The 18,280-nt window shown below is 43.4% G+C and overlaps 2 protein-coding genes across 5 annotated transcripts in view; one reads left to right on the plus strand and one right to left on the minus strand.

The window, feature by feature from the left end:
* LOC6543141 (MKRN2 opposite strand protein) overlaps positions 1–18,280 on the minus strand; it is a 53,842-nt gene that overhangs the window by 25,739 nt on the left and 9,823 nt on the right. For 2 of the 4 annotated variants that reach the window (XM_026979277.1, XM_026979275.1), the window contains exon 2: positions 1,135–1,264. The exons of 1 other annotated variant lie outside the window; for it this stretch is intronic. The gene's annotated coding sequence lies outside the window, so the exon portion shown is untranslated. The remainder of the gene's footprint in view (positions 1–1,134; positions 1,265–18,280) is intronic. One more of the 4 variants, XM_026979276.1, reaches the window with a different exon arrangement.
* LOC6542857 (protein eyes shut) overlaps positions 1–18,280 on the plus strand; it is a 52,622-nt gene that overhangs the window by 22,892 nt on the left and 11,450 nt on the right. The window contains exons 4-6 of the mRNA XM_001968363.3: positions 8,834–8,986; positions 9,183–11,509; positions 17,025–17,377. Coding sequence (XP_001968399.2) covers positions 8,834–8,986; positions 9,183–11,509; positions 17,025–17,377 — 2,833 coding nt within the window. The remainder of the gene's footprint in view (positions 1–8,833; positions 8,987–9,182; positions 11,510–17,024; positions 17,378–18,280) is intronic.

Below are 18,280 nucleotides of genomic sequence, written 5' to 3' on the forward strand. Positions count from 1 at the left end.
ATATTGAAAGCATACCTAATTTGCCTAACACGACAATCAGATATCTATGAAATAATATAATAAAAGCTTGAAATATTTAAATAAGCAATCAGGACCAAGCTCATCGCAGATTATGATAATGCCCATTTATTTCGTTTAAACTCAGCACAAATCGGGAATAAATGCTTTAGCTCCAGTTGCATCACTCATACGCCCCGTTTAACCATTTCGCTCCCCCATCGCAGAACAACTTTTATCGTCTGCAAGCGAAACAATTGCATTAATTTAGCATAAATAGAGCGGAGCAACAAACGCAGGCAAACAAAGGCCCACAAAGCATAAGCACTGCAAATGAAATCAACACAAAAACAAATAAAATTATGCTCTGCTCCCCCATATTTGCAGCGATTTTTCCGAGGAAACTAAGCGATTCCATTGCAAATTGCTCGCAGGCCCTCGAAACAAAAAAGACAAGACCGAATGTAAATAAAGCAAAAATTGCATAACAAATTCAGCGCATAAAAAAGGAAAGCGACCCTATTTTTTTTTTCAAAGGCAGCCGCAAAAAATATATATTATATATACCCAGTCATATATAATAAATAGATTTTTTTTTGGCAAAAGCACGGGAAATGTCGGAAATGAAGCTATAAACCGAGGGGAAAATGCGACCCAAAAAAAATATGTTAAAATGCTGAAAAATTCAGCGAAATTTCGAAATGAATGCAGTCCATGAATAGAAGTCTAACGCAAAACAAAGCGAAAGTAACGGATGCAAAGAGTTCTGAAAAGGTGGGCGGAAAATGGGCGGGTGGGAAAAGCGGGAAATGGACAGACGCCTCGGGGCATTATTTAACCGCTCATTGAGTTTTCGAGCGCTTTCACCTTGGCCAAAACCACCCAACCCCACCCCAAAAGAATCGCCGAATGCAAATGAAAGGGACCGCAATGGAATGTAAGAGCGGGACAGTCAGTGCTCTAATTAATTTTATGAGCTTCCTTTGCACTGCGCGTATTTTCGCGGCCTTTTTGGCCTATTTATTTTTCGGGCTGGTTCGTTTGGCTTCAGCGCTTATGCTTATGGCCTTTTGAAGTGGTTGCGGGATGCATTAGTGTATTCTATACGAGTATACATCGTCCTTTCGTTCCACTTACCAACTTCTATGACTTTGGGGATAAAGTCGCTTGCAGCTCCAAAATGTCGGCGGTGATTGCAGTCTCACTCAAATCCCTTTGACATCCGACCTACTTCGAGCTGGTTTCAGCAGGCTAATTACGAGAGCTGCTGAAATTAAACAATAATAGTCATGTGCATATTCATTTAATGGTCATGCATCTTTGATTTAAATGGTTTCTGCACTTAAACAATTGATCAACTCATCAAGAAGCTTGGAAAGTATTGAAATTCTGTCAAATGGTATAGGACTGCTATTAGTATATCTTTTGCTCCTTGATTTTCAAGATCACCCTTGGCATAAAGACATTAGCAAACGCGTCTACATTTGGCCAAGAGGCTGCAATCCTCCTCGCAAACTGCAATCACCAACAGCTTAACCTTGCTCTCCTAACACACACACATGCGTGCCCGAACTCACACCATCGCAATCCAGTAACAAAGCGGTGGGCATGCCTTTGTCCTTTTGCTCCTTGGCTCCCTGGCTCCTTGCCTTTATGCAATCATTGCTGGCACCAAGTGAAAAGTGCAGGGAAATGGGGGTAGGGGCTTTCCCGCTTGGCTTCATGGCAGCGCGAAAACAATAAAAAGGAGAAGGGGATGCTGCGGAATGGAAGAAGGTCTTCCTGGGCCTATTCACCATTGAAATTTCGCATTCCGCATTCATGCAAATGCAGCAAATCAACAATGAAAAAATAATAAAGGATTGCATTCAAATGTGGTCAGAACGAAGGGGAGAATACTCTATAATTGGCAGCTCAGGTGCAGAAAGTTAAAGTAAATATTGAGAGAAGTACTAGGGTACATACAATATTTTCTGCAAAACAAATTTAAAAATGGGACCTGCTTTTAGGCAAAAATCTCAAATCTACAAAATGTGCACGAATTTCACCTGGTTAGGGTATATTTTTTGAAATGCATTCAAATTGCAGCCATGCAGTTTGTGCCTTTACTCCATTTTTCGTTCTGTTTTCACACTCACTCACTTGATATTTTATCGTAATTTTCCTGGCAGCAGGTCCTTTTTTTTAGGACTGCTTCATCAGCGGGTTTTGAGCGAACGGCTGCGTGTGTGTGCATAAATTTGCACCTGTTCACCTGTTCGCTCTACTTTTTCGCGTTCGGTGGCAATTTGCACACATTTCCACGTAGCCAGGGAGATACATTCAATCAAGTCGCCCAGGATGCTCAGTCGCAGGATCATTCTTCGATTGGGGATTCGTTTGGCTTGTTTCTCTTTCCTGATTTTCCGGCACCGACAGCGGCAGCGGCAGCGACAACCTTTAATCAAAGTCACATGCTTTAATTTCTGGCAGCGCCTGATTTATTCCGTTAAATATTCAACCAATTTTCAATCACATGACTCAGCGATTCGCATGCATTTTTTATCTCAATTACCCAGCGGAGAACACGAGCCGATATGTATTCGTGTTTATAAATAGAGTTCAAACCGAATTGTTTCTCATTTCGCAGAGGTGGCTAATCAATGGTCCTTTGGGACTTGGGTTCGCTGTTCAATTCAGTTGTTATTCAGCGACATGAGGCTAAAATATTCATGGCATTATTGATTTTATAATGTCAGCCCGAAAGTTTGATGAACTTTTCCCAGGCGTGGCGGGTGAGATATTTTTGTTTGCTTTGTCGTCCTGGGATTAGCAATGTAATCGAATACGATTAAGATTTTTATTTGCCCACACAACAGATGTGATTAAATAGTTTTGCGGCAAAAAGGCTCAATTGGCTTTAAACATCAATGGAGCGGATATATCAATTAAGTACTCTGATGCAATGATGCTCATAATCCCATTACGCAGTGTTAATCTTGTGGGAAAAATCATTCGATTGTTTTCAGAGTATTTAAAATGATTTTCTGCGCATTCGAGGGGCCATAGCCAAGGGAAAAGGATATCTGGTACACTCTTATAGTTTTGATTTATGTGAACCATCAAACACAATACTTTCTTATTTACGCAACTGATGAGGACGAGTATCTTCTTCGGAAAATTCAATTGCAAGGGAAACTCAATCAGAGCAAGCGAGAGATTGTGCGAAATGCAATCAATTAAACGCACTAATACCCGTTCGTTTCCTAAACCTGTTTGTGGGTGTAACAGTGTGCATCAAGATTCCACGTGAAAATGAGCTACACTTTCCCATTTCCTCAGCTTCCCATTGTCAAGAATTCCTCGCTGCGAAAAAAATAAATGGAAACTAAGCAATTGGATGAGCAACAATGCGCACCACAAGACATTCAAGCGCAGGCCAACCAGTTCGCATCAAGAGTACACTGTGATAAAAACTTGTGAATGGCAGCTTAAAAAATATAAAGTACTCGTAACTTTTAAACGATGTCTAACAGATTGTAACAAATTGAGTCCAGCTCATGAACTACCAATTCAAATAGTATTTTTCTCACAAAAATTATTTTTCTTATTTTTAAGACTATTTTTTGGGGTGTAGATATGCGAATTGAAATTGCTAGATTGCGAGCGACATGAATTGCTCGGGTTTTCGACTGGGGGCTGGCTGAGTGAATGGATCCCGTGATTAGTTTCCCCGCTGCATTCGAAAGCAGCCCCAAATCCGTGCCATCGGAGTGGGTTGGGAATCGGTGGCAGGAGATGGACCCAAAGTGCATTTCATTGCTCACTGTCGCAGGTCGCAGGCAGCGATTTGCGACGATGGATTCGAAGGAAGCCGGCCAACCCGACCCCAAAAACAGTGGATCCAACTCCTGCCCCAGTCTCCATTCCGATGATAATGGATTGCTCTGGCTGGGATTAGTTTCGCATACAAATTGCGGGGCGACGTGGCTGAAATCCCAACAAGCTAAATACTGTTCTCAGTCCCGGGTAATTGAAGAATTTGAAATGAATATACCAATATATTAAACGGATTTAATTTTGGCGAAAGTAAACTAATTTGCGATTGGGGAAATGAGAAACTGATGCATAGTGTGCATTTTCTATTGGGACTCAAAGTCATCAAGTCAAACTAGGTAATCAGTTTAAAACACGGGTTATCTGGAAGTCCTTGAAAAGCTCTCCGGGAAAATCGATTTTTGATTCCAAATTCATTTCTACAAAACAAATCAAAAAGTCTAGCCTTCCTTGGTTCCGTGTTCCTTTTGCTGTTAATTACGACCTATACCGAGACCAGATCTTTGTTATACTGAGCACTCACTCGTTCAATAATGAATTCATTCAGAGATTTCAGAGGAAGCTGCAGAAAAGTACCTGAATGTACGAGCATAAAATGCGAACGAAATGTGCAATATTTTCAACTCATGCACCTTTAGAAACGAAGCCAGATTTTGAATGCACATTCGCCCTGCCCTCCACTTCCTTTCGCCATTTCTCACAATATATATCTTGCATGGGAAAGCTAACCGGCAAATAAGAAGCACAAAATGTGTGCAGATAAAATTCAAATTTCAATTTCTGCATCGACTGGTGGGGGAATCAGAATCAGAAAGGACGAGCTGCCCCAAGGACTCGAGGGGCGGGGCAAGTGCTGGAAATGGCCATGTTTATTGTGACTCGAAGCCAAAACAAATGTTCGTACCTTGTTGCACAAATGTTTACAGTTCGCTGCCAGCAGCAAGTAATAACAAAAAAAAGAAAATACATAACAAGAAACAGATGAAGAGGAGCATGACAGGCAAAAAGTTTGAATAAAGAATAATGGGAAGCAACTAAAGTGGAGCTAAATATAAAAAGAGCGCAAATATTTCTGAAAGTACAAGTACAATAAATAGAAATGGTATTTAATAAATTTAAAAAAAGTATTTAACAGCCATTTAAACTTCTATAAAACAGGGGCGAAAAAGCAGCATTTATCAATATTGTATATTTTGCAGACCTTAACCTGATCAATATTTGAGCAGCACTTAAAATTTGATTAATGGTTTATTTTGCCTATCTTTTTCGATTCAAATATTCCAACAATCGACATGAAGAATGTCAGATTGGTACGCCTCCTTTTTATTTTCATTTCCAAATTCCCAAATGGAAAACGAGAAAAACCGGACAACCAAAGCCCGTCCATTAAACAAAGCAAAAGGGAAAAAACCAAGAGACTGAGGGCAAAATTGTGCGTTCAATGCGAAAAAATTCATTCATAAAACATGGCTCGTAGATTGCGGCAGTGAGTGGAGCATTTTTCATGCCCACAAAAATGACCGATGCCGCCCCCCTTCCCGACACCTTTTTTAGCCCCATTTTGCCCCCCTAACCACGTACATGGTGAAATAAAATGAAAATCGATTTTCACTTTAACGACTTCACACATTGCACGGGGCCCAAGAAAATGTATTGCAGAGGCCACACACCAAAACCACAAACGGAGCCAAAACAATGAACAAGAAAAACCAGAAATCATTGTGAATGCATTGAGGAAAGGTAAACCCAGACGATCCAAGAAAATGGTATGTGGGGATGGTCAACAGAATTTGGGTTAAGAACTGTGCGTGAGGGGTTTTCTGGCTGGGTTTCCTGCTCAGTATTCTCCGGGCTTTCTATGTGCTCGACCACTTCCTGTATTTGTGCATGAATTGGACCGTAATGTGACATTTCATGTGGAGCACACAAATCGGAATAAAAAATAGACGGAAGAGCTGCCCACTGTGGTGTTCCTCTTGCAGAGGGGCAACATGTCGTATACGCAATAAAGTGCATTATAAGACTTGCTAAAGCAGAAGCACAGATGCCGTGCATTATTGAACTTTTTTGGCCAAATGTGCTGCATATTTGAAAAATAGCTTAAGTTGTTTAGCCTTAAATTTTACAGCGATCATAAAGAAAATTAAAATATTTGTGCGACTTAAAAGGCTCTGCAAACACGCCCCATAAAAATCATAAAGCAGAATGCGATTGCCTCGCTGCGATGGCCATAAACAAATTGAAATGTGCAGCGACTTGATGGCACTTTATGGTCAGAACGGGGAAATTGAAGCTGTTGCTTCGCAGACATGGCAGTGAAATACGAGAAAGTGCCAGCCCGCTGGAAAATCCATTACTCAATTGAAGAAGGGGTCGAACGGGCAATAAATTAAATACGTTTTTTATGTGCCCCAAAGAGCGAGAAAATAATTGTTTAAAAATCGGTATTAAAGAGTTTGATGATTGCAAATGTCTATCCAAAACGATTGTTGAGCAAAAAATATTGAACATCCCGAGAATGCTTCTATGCATATATGCATTTTAAGTACTACCTGCATAACTAGTTGTCTATGATGAATGACACATCTAATTCCCAAACTGATTCTATTCTCATATGTGCGCAACATTAATAAATTAATTTAAATTAGCTTCAAAATTACCATTTCAATGCAAATGCAATCACTGAGCCATAAGCCTGGAAGTACGCAACGCAAATTTGAGACGCAGCCTTAAGGACACAAACCGCATTATATTTGCTAGGTAGACATTCCAGAATCCGAGCTGAACTCCACAAAAGCACACAATGGATACAGATGCACAGTCGTATAACTACAAGTCAAAAGATGCATGGGTATATGTACATATGTATATATAGTATACCCCTTGTCATAAGGCAAACAAATGACATCGACTGACATCCTGTTCAGCTCGCCAGGATTTTGAGTTGCCTTCTTCGTTTTCGGGATCCCCTTTCGTGTTGATTTAGTGCTTATGCAAATTTAATGTATGTTCAGAGCTGCCCCATTTGCATAGACTTACATTATTGTTGCATTATAAACCAGACAGACGGACCAGACACGCACATTTATCTTTTATGACCGCTCGGCAGCTGCATTTCTATTCGAGCGCTCTTCTTTTTGTGCCCATCAGTGTACGTATTATGTATAATTTATGAGTCCAAGTGATAAATTGTGCCCCCCACCCACGAAAACGCCCCCTCAATTGCAGCTCACTGAATGCAATTTTCAGCCTTAAATTAAGAAGATTTTCACCATGCTTCTTTTGTTCGTTGCCGCATTAATTTGGCCAGAGTGCAGGGGAATTTCCACGCCACTTTTTTGACACTTTTGTTTCGACACTTTGAAGTGCTTTTTTCATGAAAAAAAGAGAAGAACTTTTTCTTCGGCTCAGACAAGATAGGCAAGGAAACTTTCTCGGAGTGGAGGCGGAAAAAACTTTAAGCATATTTCTCGCCAACTTGTTGCCAAAAAGAGCTTGCCAAGAAGGTGGTAGCGAAACGAAAACAAAGGCCCAAACTCCAAAAGGCGTTTCTATGCCGGGCAAATAAATTCTGAAACTTCAGACATACAAAATATTTCGCTGGCTATAAATTTGGCAAGGAAAAGCGCTTCCAAGCACACACACACACCCAATAATATCACTCATACGCAGCGTTGCACTGGCAATACTGGCAAAGCTCAGCCGGAAACGAATAGGGGATTCCCCCACCACACCCCCCCAATTTTCCCATCGCCAATGGCAAAAGATTGTCTGTCTGTCTAACAGTTGCTGCCTTTTGGCAAAACACTGAGACCAAGTCAACGTCGCTGCAAGTTGTTGAGCAGAAAATTGAAAAGTATTTCCAGGCATTTGTTGCCATTGTTGGCTGTCAAACTAGATACCCCCAGCAGTGCAGATTGCTCTATCCAAAAAAACAGAGCATTTTGTTTTGAACTGTGGGCATACCATGCTGTTTTAATAGAATTTCATTTTAAGTTTTTAAAAACTATGCAGGTTTTTCCTCTCGTTTCCTTGGCAGCTTCAAACCGAATCTGACCTGCTGCAACAATTGTACCAGAAAATCCATATAATATTAGTTGTATAATAAAAAACTTTAACAAACTTTAAAGATAGTTGTTTCATTTACTTTTGTAAATGAAATACATCAGAATATGACAAATTAAATTGTAAATACATTTATGAAGGGCATTGCTTTTAAGTTCCATTCTGTCCACTAGTTTCCAGCCATTTCTTTGCCATTTCGCACAGAGTTTGAAGGACAGCTCCAAATTTCTGGCATGTGTGTTCTATATCCAGTGTGTGGGTGGATTCAGTTGTGAGTGTGTGTGTAAATATCCTTTTGAATTGTTTATATTGCTTGCAACCAAATCAGCACTTGTAGGGTTTCTTTTGATTGCCATTGATGCGCTTGTATTGAAAACTTTTCACTTTCTTATTTTTCATTTTGTGGAATAAAAAGCATGGAAATAGATTGAAGGGAATAGGATCGAGGCGGAAAAAAGAGAAATATCCGTTGGCAAATACAGTGAAAGGTCATTCAATTGCACTTCAATTGTGCGCACTTGTTTCAAAGTGCAAAGAGAAACTGATTCTGAAAGAAATGAAGGGTTATTTGAGGGCTGTAGGGAAATATATAGAAATAATTGAACAAATTCCTTGCTACCTCAGGAATTGTTTTAAATTGCCCAAGTGTTTGTCTAGCTTTATACTTAAAAAATTATTTCAATTAAAATTCATGCATAAACCGCAATGTTGAAACAATTAGTCGTTGGTGAAATAGGTTAAATGCTCATTGCGGCTGGCAAAAAATAATTAAACCTCAAAACAATATCAATATCCACATCAGCCATAAATAAATGAATTCCATCTGCAAAGAACTTTGGCCTGCATATTTTATATTTCTATAATTAAATTCAAACATGACTGTGGGTGGCTTTTGACCTCCAGACAAGTCAGCTGTCCACTCGTATTCATATCCTTTCATTCGACTTCGTTCCAGGATCCAACTGCGAGGAGAATGTCGACGAATGCATGTCGAATCCCTGCCAGAACGGCGGTCTCTGCCGGGACAGAACCAATGGCTACATATGCACCTGCCAACCGGGTTACCTGGGATCCCACTGCGAACTGGATGTTGCTGTCTGCGAGACAGGTGAGTGAGATTTATTTAGCAAATACGGAAGGCATTAAGCGGAATTTAGTAAACGTGATTATTTTAGCGCTCCCATTATTATATAAAATTGTATTTAAATAATGGTTGAACACATTATTTGAGTAATAAATTATCTAATCTTTTCAAACCAAATTATTTATTATATTTAACTTTGCATATTTTTGTGTGTTTCTAGGAACTGGTGCTCGCTGCCAGCACGGTGGTGAGTGCATCGAGGGTCCTGGGCTGGAGTTCACCTGCGACTGTCCAGCGGGCTGGCACGGACGGATTTGCCAGGAGGAGATCAACGAGTGCGCCTCGTCGCCCTGCCAAAACGGAGGCGTCTGTGTGGACAAGCTGGCGGCCTATGCCTGCGCCTGTCCCATGGGATATACGGGCATCAACTGCGAGGAGGAGATCCTCATCTGTGCGGACAATCCGTGCCAGAATAATGCCTTGTGTTTGATGGAGGAGGGTGTGCCCACGTGCTATTGTGTACCCGACTACCATGGCGAAAAGTGTGAGTACCAGTACGACGAGTGCCAATTGGGTCCGCGGTGCATGAATGGTGGTGTTTGCATCGACGGTGTGGACACCTTCTCCTGCTCATGTCCTCCTCTGTTGACCGGCATGCTCTGCGAGTGCCTGATGGTCGGCGAGGAGTCCTTGGACTGCAACTACACGGCACCGGCCACGCAAGCTCCGCCACGGAGAACCACCACCACATCCACAATGGCTCCACCCACTGTGAGGCCCGTCACTCCGCCAGAGACAACGGTACCGCCACCCATAGTTTCAGAAGAGGTGGAGATTATAGTAGTTACCACATCTGCTCCTGCGGAAGTGGTCACCTCCGTGCTTTCCCCATCATCCTCTTCTTCATCGGAGGAGGGCGTTTCCGTGGAGATAAAAACAATGACTGTGGCGCCCCCAGAAAGCGATAGTCACAGCATATCTGTGGAGCAAACTACGGCGGTTCCTGCACAACCCGAACCTGGATCCGAATCCGAACAAGAACCAGAACCTAAGCCACAGCCCGGATCGGATTCGGAATCGGAAACGGAGGAAGAAATAATACCGGGCACCACAGCGCGACCACCAGCAAGCAGATCCTCTAGTTCTTCGGAGGAATCTCCCAGCATCTTCACCACCTTGCCTCCGTTACCAGGAAAGCCTCAGACCTCTGCCTCGTCGGAAAGTTCCGGCGAAGTGGTTACCTCCGAGGAGTACACCACTGTGCCGCATTTCGAAGTGAGTGGCAGCAAAAGTGGAAGTGGTAGTGAAGAGGTCACCACCGTGCGCCCCACTGCTGCACCGAGCATCACAATTTCGGTGGACATCACGTCATCCGGCAGCAGTAGTAGTTCGGAATCAGTGGAGGTAGTCACCACACCAGCGCCCGTTTTCGTGCAGAGAGTGACCACGATCGAAACTAGCATCTCGATAGACTACGTCACACCCACGCCTTTGCCGGAAACCACCACGAGAGGGGTGGTGCCGATGCCCAGGCCTACATTTGCCCCAGAGCCACCACTGGATGTGGTGGAAACAACTGCCTCGACGCACCACCTGTGGACGGAGGTGCCCACCACGGCGGCTCCCTTCTTCACGGAGTATCCGGCGGAAGTGCTGATCACCACACATCGAACGAGTGCTGGCAGATTCACCACAGTTCAACCACCTGCAGGAGTCACCACCACCGCACCCACTGAGGACTCATCCGTTGAGTTACCCACTCCGCACACGCCCCAAATTGTGGTCACCATATTGGATTCAAATGAAGCCATACCTTCGCTGATCACAACCACTGGAGTACCGACAACCCACCATCACCACCATCATCATTCGCACCACGCAGCCGAAGGAACCACTCTTCAGCCTCTCGAAGAAGACGAGCACCACCATCATCATCATCATGACGTGGTCACCACTCCACCACAGCCGGTGGAAATAACTACTGGACATCCTTTGCAAACAGAGGACCTGATTGGAGTGCAGGAACCTGCCGTGCTGACCACAGAGGGGCCTTTTGTTCCGGCCGAGACAACTGTGGTTCCTGTGGTGGTGCCCGCTACGATTGCACCACTTGGAACCGTAGCACCACCAGCCACCACAGCTCCTGTTCCTCCAGCGACTACCGCTCCTCCACCGCCGCCTACACCACCTTCTTTAGCCACAGAGCAACCTACACTGCCACCCACTCTACGCCCTGTTACCATGCCTCCAGTTACCCTTCCGCCGCCCACGATACAACCCACTCCTCCATCCACCCAGTCCGCACAAACTTTGCCACCACCGACGTCGGCCATAAATGTTTACACCACTCCCGAAGGACCGCCCACGGCTTCCCAAACGAAGCCATCGGTCACTGAGAGCAGCGAGGAAGTGGAGGGCACCAATACGGTGTCCTCCGGCGGAAGGGGATCCGGCGGAGTTCCCGAGGAGAAGGCAGGCGATGTCGATTGCATCAAGCTGGGCTGCTACAACGGCGGCACCTGCGTAACCACATCCGAAGGATCGCGGGTAAGTATCAATTGAATGAGAACACTCTAAGAAAAGGTCCCTAAATGTTGCTTTGAGCAGGAACTCAATATTATCAAATTATTTTGGTATCTGAAAGTTTAATAGTCGTAGTTCTCTCGTTCCTTATCTGTTCATCAACTTTTAATCAATTCTCGATTTGTACTAGTACTTTTTTTAACTGTAGCCAGACTCAGTAGGTCAATCGATAGGCACCCCAGCTCTTTGGCACCTTTACTAAATCGAGTTGTTTGTTCGATGCCAAAACAAGCAAAGCAACCAAAAACTAGGTAAAACGAGGCATCCTACGGAGCGGAATGTGTGAGCAGTCAACTTCACAATTTTCAACCCCATTGAGTTGCTAATTGGCCGTGTTGGAGTTGAGCGCCACCGGGTTCCAATTCCACCCATCGACCATTAATAAGTCATTAAATATGCCAGCCAGAGCTGCAATTGCCTGGGCAATAGGTAAATAGACCAAGTAATTGGAAAGGCATTTAGAAACGGACTTAACCAATGCCCTTAGGACCTTAAAAAGGTTACAAGCTCTTCATAGATATGTTCAGCTATTGAAATTTAATTGTGGAGTGGGCTAAGCCCTAAGAGTACAAATTTTCTCGTTAACAAATATTACGTAACTACTTAAAAATTACTGAGTTTATTAGTGCAACAAAATATTTAAGCAACCACCGACAACTCATCACTGGGTAAATTATAACAACGCCAGCAACTCTGTTGCCAGCTCCCAAGTGAGCAACTCTGTAAATACAATTTACAGTCCGTGCAATCCGAGAAGCTTTAACCCTTTAATAGGATACTCGGCAACGAGGGCATTAGCATTACGTACTCAATGGCCACACCCACGGGCGATGCACTGGCGCCAACTAAATTTGCAAATTGACAACCTGAAAGGACCTCACAGCTGCCCACGTTCAGATGGAGATGCAGATATGGTCCTCAGATGTGCTCCACTTATACATAAATAATCACGTATTTGGTGGGCCAGGTGTGGAGCAGGCAGTACTTGTAAGCAGATTTGCCGAGCAGATTGTTGCTAGGCCAACGGGGAGTGGAATAATCGAAATACTTGCTGGCTTTGGAAATTATTCCAGTCCAATTTACGTGGCTTAAATGTCATACTTTCTAGCTATGGCTTTAAAAAGGCTTTGCGAGGCTATGTGTTCAATTGGAAAACTACATTCGGACAGCTTTAGTGGCGACTGTTGAGATAATTATGTCGAAAGTTTAAGCGCCTCATCTTGCTCCAATCAAAATCAAAGTTTGGCCAGAAATATCTTTCTGCCCCATTTTCCATTGAAACTTTTGCAACCCAGCCATTTTCCATCGCTCTGTTCTCGTTTTATCTTCTGTTTTTGCAGTCGGCTGGCTGTAAGTTACCAGAAATGCCAATTTATCTTGTAAATGAATACTTAAAAACCTAGGAAATAACAGAGGCATTAAAAAGAGGAAATTTCCAGGTATAAAATCAGACAGCAAATAACAAAATGCCGAAGAAAATGTTCGCCAGGCGAAACCACAAAAGCCCTCCCCAGTGGTTCCAGTTAGGCTAACAGCCAACAATGGCAGGCCTGCCAAAGTGTGCATATTCAACTATTTATGAAAATACTTGTGGCAATTTTAGACCCCCAAAAAAAGTAGCAAAATCTGAAAATATTACCGAACAAGGGAGCAAATATCGAATGTTTGGGCGTCGACTGCAAACTGAAAGCCATTAGATGTAACTAGCACACATGTTCATTTGCCAGGGAGGCACGAAACAAATTTCAAATGCCTGCAAATTACCGGAAAATTGTTCTCAAATGATTTCATGATAGTACCATAACTATTTATGTTGCACTTTATGTTGATAATAGGCACGGAGTTCCCTGACAACCGTGCAACTGATTCAGAAGAACTAACACAGTTTCAACGCATAGTTTTTAAAGCAATAAAATCAGTTGAAAATGGTTTGGGTCATTAAGTATTAACATGCCCAACAAATTCTGACCAATGACCTCTATCAATTTAGTATTCATCCCCTTTTTGAAGGTCAAAGTATCTCAACACATGCAGTATCTCAACACATCGCAAACTGTATAGTGTTCCCCCGTTGGCCAAATTAGTAGCGCCACATGCAATTTCAGTTTTTTACGACCAAAACGTGAGGCCAATATGATCTGACTTGCTTTAATATATGAGCTACAAATTGTGTTTAAAAGGGTGGATATCATCCTCTCCGCTGGAGTGAATGTTTTTAAGCCACCATTGGTGTATCGCGTAATTAACTAAATTGTTTTAGACAATAGGTATAGATAAAGCAATAACATGCTCAGTTTCAAGCAACTCATTTATTCTTCAGACCCAGTTAATGAGTTAGCAGAGCCAGCTGGCAATTTATTTACAAACTTTACTTGCTGCACACGTAGATCTCCAAAGTGTACCTATGAATCACGGAAAGCCACACACAAAAACGCGGAAAAGCCAAGGAAACACGAAAAGTACAAGGGATGAAAAGCCGCCGCATGTGGCCGACAAGCTAACAAGAAAAAAATTAAATTTTCATAATAAATTTAGCGCTTGAGTGAGTGACACTCCACCGCAGGATGAATTTGTTGTTGTGCGACACACTCACTCACACTAAGGCAGTACGGAAAACTAAGGCAAATAGGGAAAAGGTGTGAGCGGAAATTATTTCACAGAGCATATGCCACTTTATTGTTGCCAAGTAATTTAACTAACTGAACAAACACTCACTGCATTCACACACACTTCGCTTTCAGATTCACTCTAATGCACTTAAAAAATTGCATTATCAGGCAAAAGAAAGCGTTGAGAATGTGGCTGTTAAAGTATGCAGTAAAATTTAAATTTAAAATATGATGCTGCAAACTTTCAGACATCTTTATAAGTGATCTGGAAACCTGCGAAATTTGCGAAGTATTTGATTCCAAGGACGCTGAGGAACTTTTCCTCAGTGCTCGTTGATTTGCCATCTCTTTCCATTTCGCCTTTTGCATTCACATAAAGAGACAAAAAACAGACTGGCAGAGCGACAGACATACACTTACATATGTCAGCTGTCATATTGGTTAGGCGGGTGGGGGAAATGCGAGGGGAAAGTGTGCGAAAATGGGGGCGTGGCATGGACGAAGTGCAGGCAAAGTGGCACTCGCACTCGGCGAAAGTCACTCGTAAAGTGGCATTAAGCACATTTCAAGTGCTGCCCCGCCGAGTTTTTGGTTTTGGAAAATGTTTGCCTGGCTTCTGAGCACCACTACGCCCCGCCCCCTCTATTTTCCACTCCCTCGCCCAATTTTCCCGAGGCTCAGTGTGTCTACTGTCTGCATTGCGTTGCTTTTGCCACCGCCAATGCCACTAATGAAAACTTTGTTGAGCCCTTTTAGGCTCCTCCATCACCGCCACATGTCTCCCTGACTTAATGCATCCTCCACAGACTCGTTTCCCATTTCCCGGCGCTTTTCCCCCAGCCAGCCAGCCAGCCTTGCCCACTTTCCCCCCATCGTCCTCATCGAGAAGTGCACTTCTGTCATTCAGGCCATTCCAGGCATTTGCCCGTTGACATTTCCATTGGCGTGTTACAATTAATTTTCTCTGGCCAACGCAATCAAACGCAAATGGGGAAAAGGGGTCCAAATCTGCGGGCGTATTCACTTATTTAGTGAGAAACCAACTTAATTCACCAACAAGAAGTTACAGAAACCATTTAACTGGAAAAGGATATTTAAAATATTTTTATGTAACCATGAAAAAATTAATTATTTATGAAAAGAGGACGTCATGGCCACTCAGTCGCTATCTTTCTCTACTCTTTATACTAAAATGGAAAAAAGAGCATAAGTAAACCATGGAAATCCTCTTAAAATCTTGAATTTCAAGAGCCAGAGAATGTTCATATTTGCCCTCCTTAGACCAGACTCATTTCCGTTTTCACTCCAACCACACGTATTTGAATCTTAAATCTGCCACATGTTTTCCCCTGGCTCATTTCGTTACATATTATTTCATTTTTTGCCGGCCAACATTCATTATGCGCCGGCCAAATGCCGCAAGGTCAAAAGCTTTAATTAAAATGTTTCCTGTTGGCAGGGCACATGCGAGTGGAGGCAAACAAAAAGGGAGAGCAAACAGAGTCGGCTAAAATGTGCGAAAACCGAATTCAGGCCACTGGGGCCCTCGATACTGAGCACCACCCACAATCCCCATTTTTCCATTCCGACTTTTCCAGCCTCATTTGTCTGACAAGAGAGGCACTAACGCGAAGTTGGGCAAACAAAAACAAAGTTCGCGAATAAACTGCCAGCAAACACTTCAAATAATTGTTATGAAGGCTGCATGCGCCTTTGCAGAAAGGAAAACTTTTAATATATCTTTTCAAGGTCAGAATTGGCTCAAAAGTATGCTATGAAATGCTGATGTGGGCTGGCATCTTGGCCTCCAAACGAATTTGCAATCGGCTTGTGTGATGGAAAACATAAGCGCAGCAGGAGGCGATTTTCATGTTTTCCACCGACAAACGAAGCGTGGGAATAAAAACAGGAACAGCGCAAATTCGTTGCCGAGAAGAAAGAAATCTGAGCCATTGTAAGCTCCAGCATTTAACAATGTTTTGGGATTTGGTATTTCCGCCGAACAGCAGGGAAGTTGCAAAGGGTTTCCGCCTGTTGAAGCTTGGATATTGTCCTTACAGATTGAAAGATAAGCCCTCGCTTCATAAACGCCAGCCAGGCAGGATAAATAAGCCAGTTTTATTAACTATTAGGTACCCACCAAGTCTAATTAGAACTTTAAGTGTCTATATATATTTATTTTATATATTCGTATATTTTTGTGGGGTGCAGGTGTACGCAAGTTCCTCAGACAACTCCCACCATATGGACAACTTCCCATTAAGAGGTTGTCATTCTACCGCCCCCACCAAAGGCATTGTCCAACGTGACTGTTGCGCTGCCTTCCCTTCACTTAATTTGCTCAATTTGCGGGGTGGCGTGGAAAAATCGGGCAAAAGTTTCGGTTCGACTCCTTCGGTTTTCCACTTTCCCTGACTCCTGTTTTTCCCGGCCCGCTTGCTGCACTTTTCTGCCGGCACTTGCAGTCGTCCATTGGCGCGGCATAAATTATGAAAGCCAGAACAATGGACCAGTCGAAAGGAAAGGAAAGACGAGGGCGAAGTCGTTGCTGCGCAGAGGCAAAAAGTTAATTCATATTACTTTTCAATTTATTGGCATTTTTGGAACGTGCTTTTCTTATTGAAAGGCGACCAGAAGTCGTCGCTTTTCCGAAGTAGTGTGGATCGAAATTAAATTAAAATTGTTCAAGTTTCGTTCCGCGTTTTGGTGGTGCTTTCCCATAAGTTCTGGGCGCAAAGTTCGGGCTGTAAATATTTTGTAGCTACTCGAAAGGGCAAGAGAAATGCTTGGGTAGCTATTAAAGTAACGATTTTTAATGACTTGATGTCGCGTGAGCTGTTTGTATTTATAATGCTTACTATTTCTTCCAGTGTGTTTGCCGCTTTGACCGCCAGGGCCCCCTTTGCGAGCTGCCCATTATCATCCGGAATGCCGCCTTTTCCGGCGACTCCTATGTGTCGCACCGCATCTACAAGGACATCGGAGGCCACGAGTCCTTGGACGCCGTCCTGCCGATGCACATCCAGCTGAAGGTGCGAACGCGGGCCACCAACGGGCTGATTATGCTGGCGGCGGCGCAGGGCACCAAAGGTGGCCACTACATGGCCCTCTTCCTCCAGAAGGGACTCATGCAGTTCCAGTTCTCCTGCGGACTGCAGACTATGCTGCTGAGTGAACTGGAAACGCCGGTGAACACCGGCCACGAAATCACCATTCGAGCTGAGTAAGTGAAAAGTGTCGAGCGCAGAATGCAATTACGCATGTACATGCACTGGGAAAAATCGGCGACAACCCTTTTCCTTGAGGTTTTGCATCAACTTTGGGCTCAATCAGCACCAGCCTCAGAGAATATATAATGTCTAATTTTAAGGATAAACACTCGAACTACTGGGTGAGAATTACCCGTTTTGTTCAGTGCAGGTGCGAAGGTATGTAAGTGCGGGTCACGCCCCCAACTTGCGGATGGCTGAGGGGGCGGCGACGACTAGCGGCATGTTAATTAACTTTTTAAACTGCGCACGCGGCAAGGTGGAGGTCAGCATATGGGTCAGTGTCAGGGAGCAGGCGGTTGGGTCAGGACATCGGCCATTAAACGCGGCCCCGTCGAATCCCATTTCATCCTCCGTTCGTCCGCAGAGGCCACAAATTATAATGCTTCAAGTGTAGAATAAATTGCACTTTTTTAGCTCCTCTTCTGCCCAGGACCCTCCACTTCCCGCTCCACTTTCCGTTCGGCCATTTGCTTGAACATTAAATCCTGCGGGGCTTCCACTTCTGCCATCCATGCGTAATTAGTTGGAGATTTTTTCTGGCTGGCTCTTCTTTTATTTTTCCTCGGTTGAGAAATTTAATTTACCGCATTTGCTAACGGGATGAGCGGGCGGAGTCGTGCGTAATTAATCGTTTAACTAACATTTCCTGGCCAAAACGGAAAAAAGGCGGCGGACTTAAAAGTTATTCAAATGTTTCCACTATCGCAGCGCATTACATTCGCAATGGAAAATAAAGTTTTAATGCATTTTGGCTTGCATCAGATGCAACATTGAGCATTGTGTGCACAAACAGCTGGTCTACAATAGTTTTTTAAAAGTCGATAATTCTATTCTAGATTATTTACGAAGTTGAA

This window comes from Drosophila erecta, unplaced genomic scaffold (genome assembly GCF_003286155.1).
Source record: "Drosophila erecta strain 14021-0224.00,06,07 unplaced genomic scaffold, DereRS2 tig00000055-arrow-pilon, whole genome shotgun sequence".
NCBI classification, from domain to species: Eukaryota; Metazoa; Arthropoda; class Insecta; order Diptera; family Drosophilidae; genus Drosophila; species Drosophila erecta.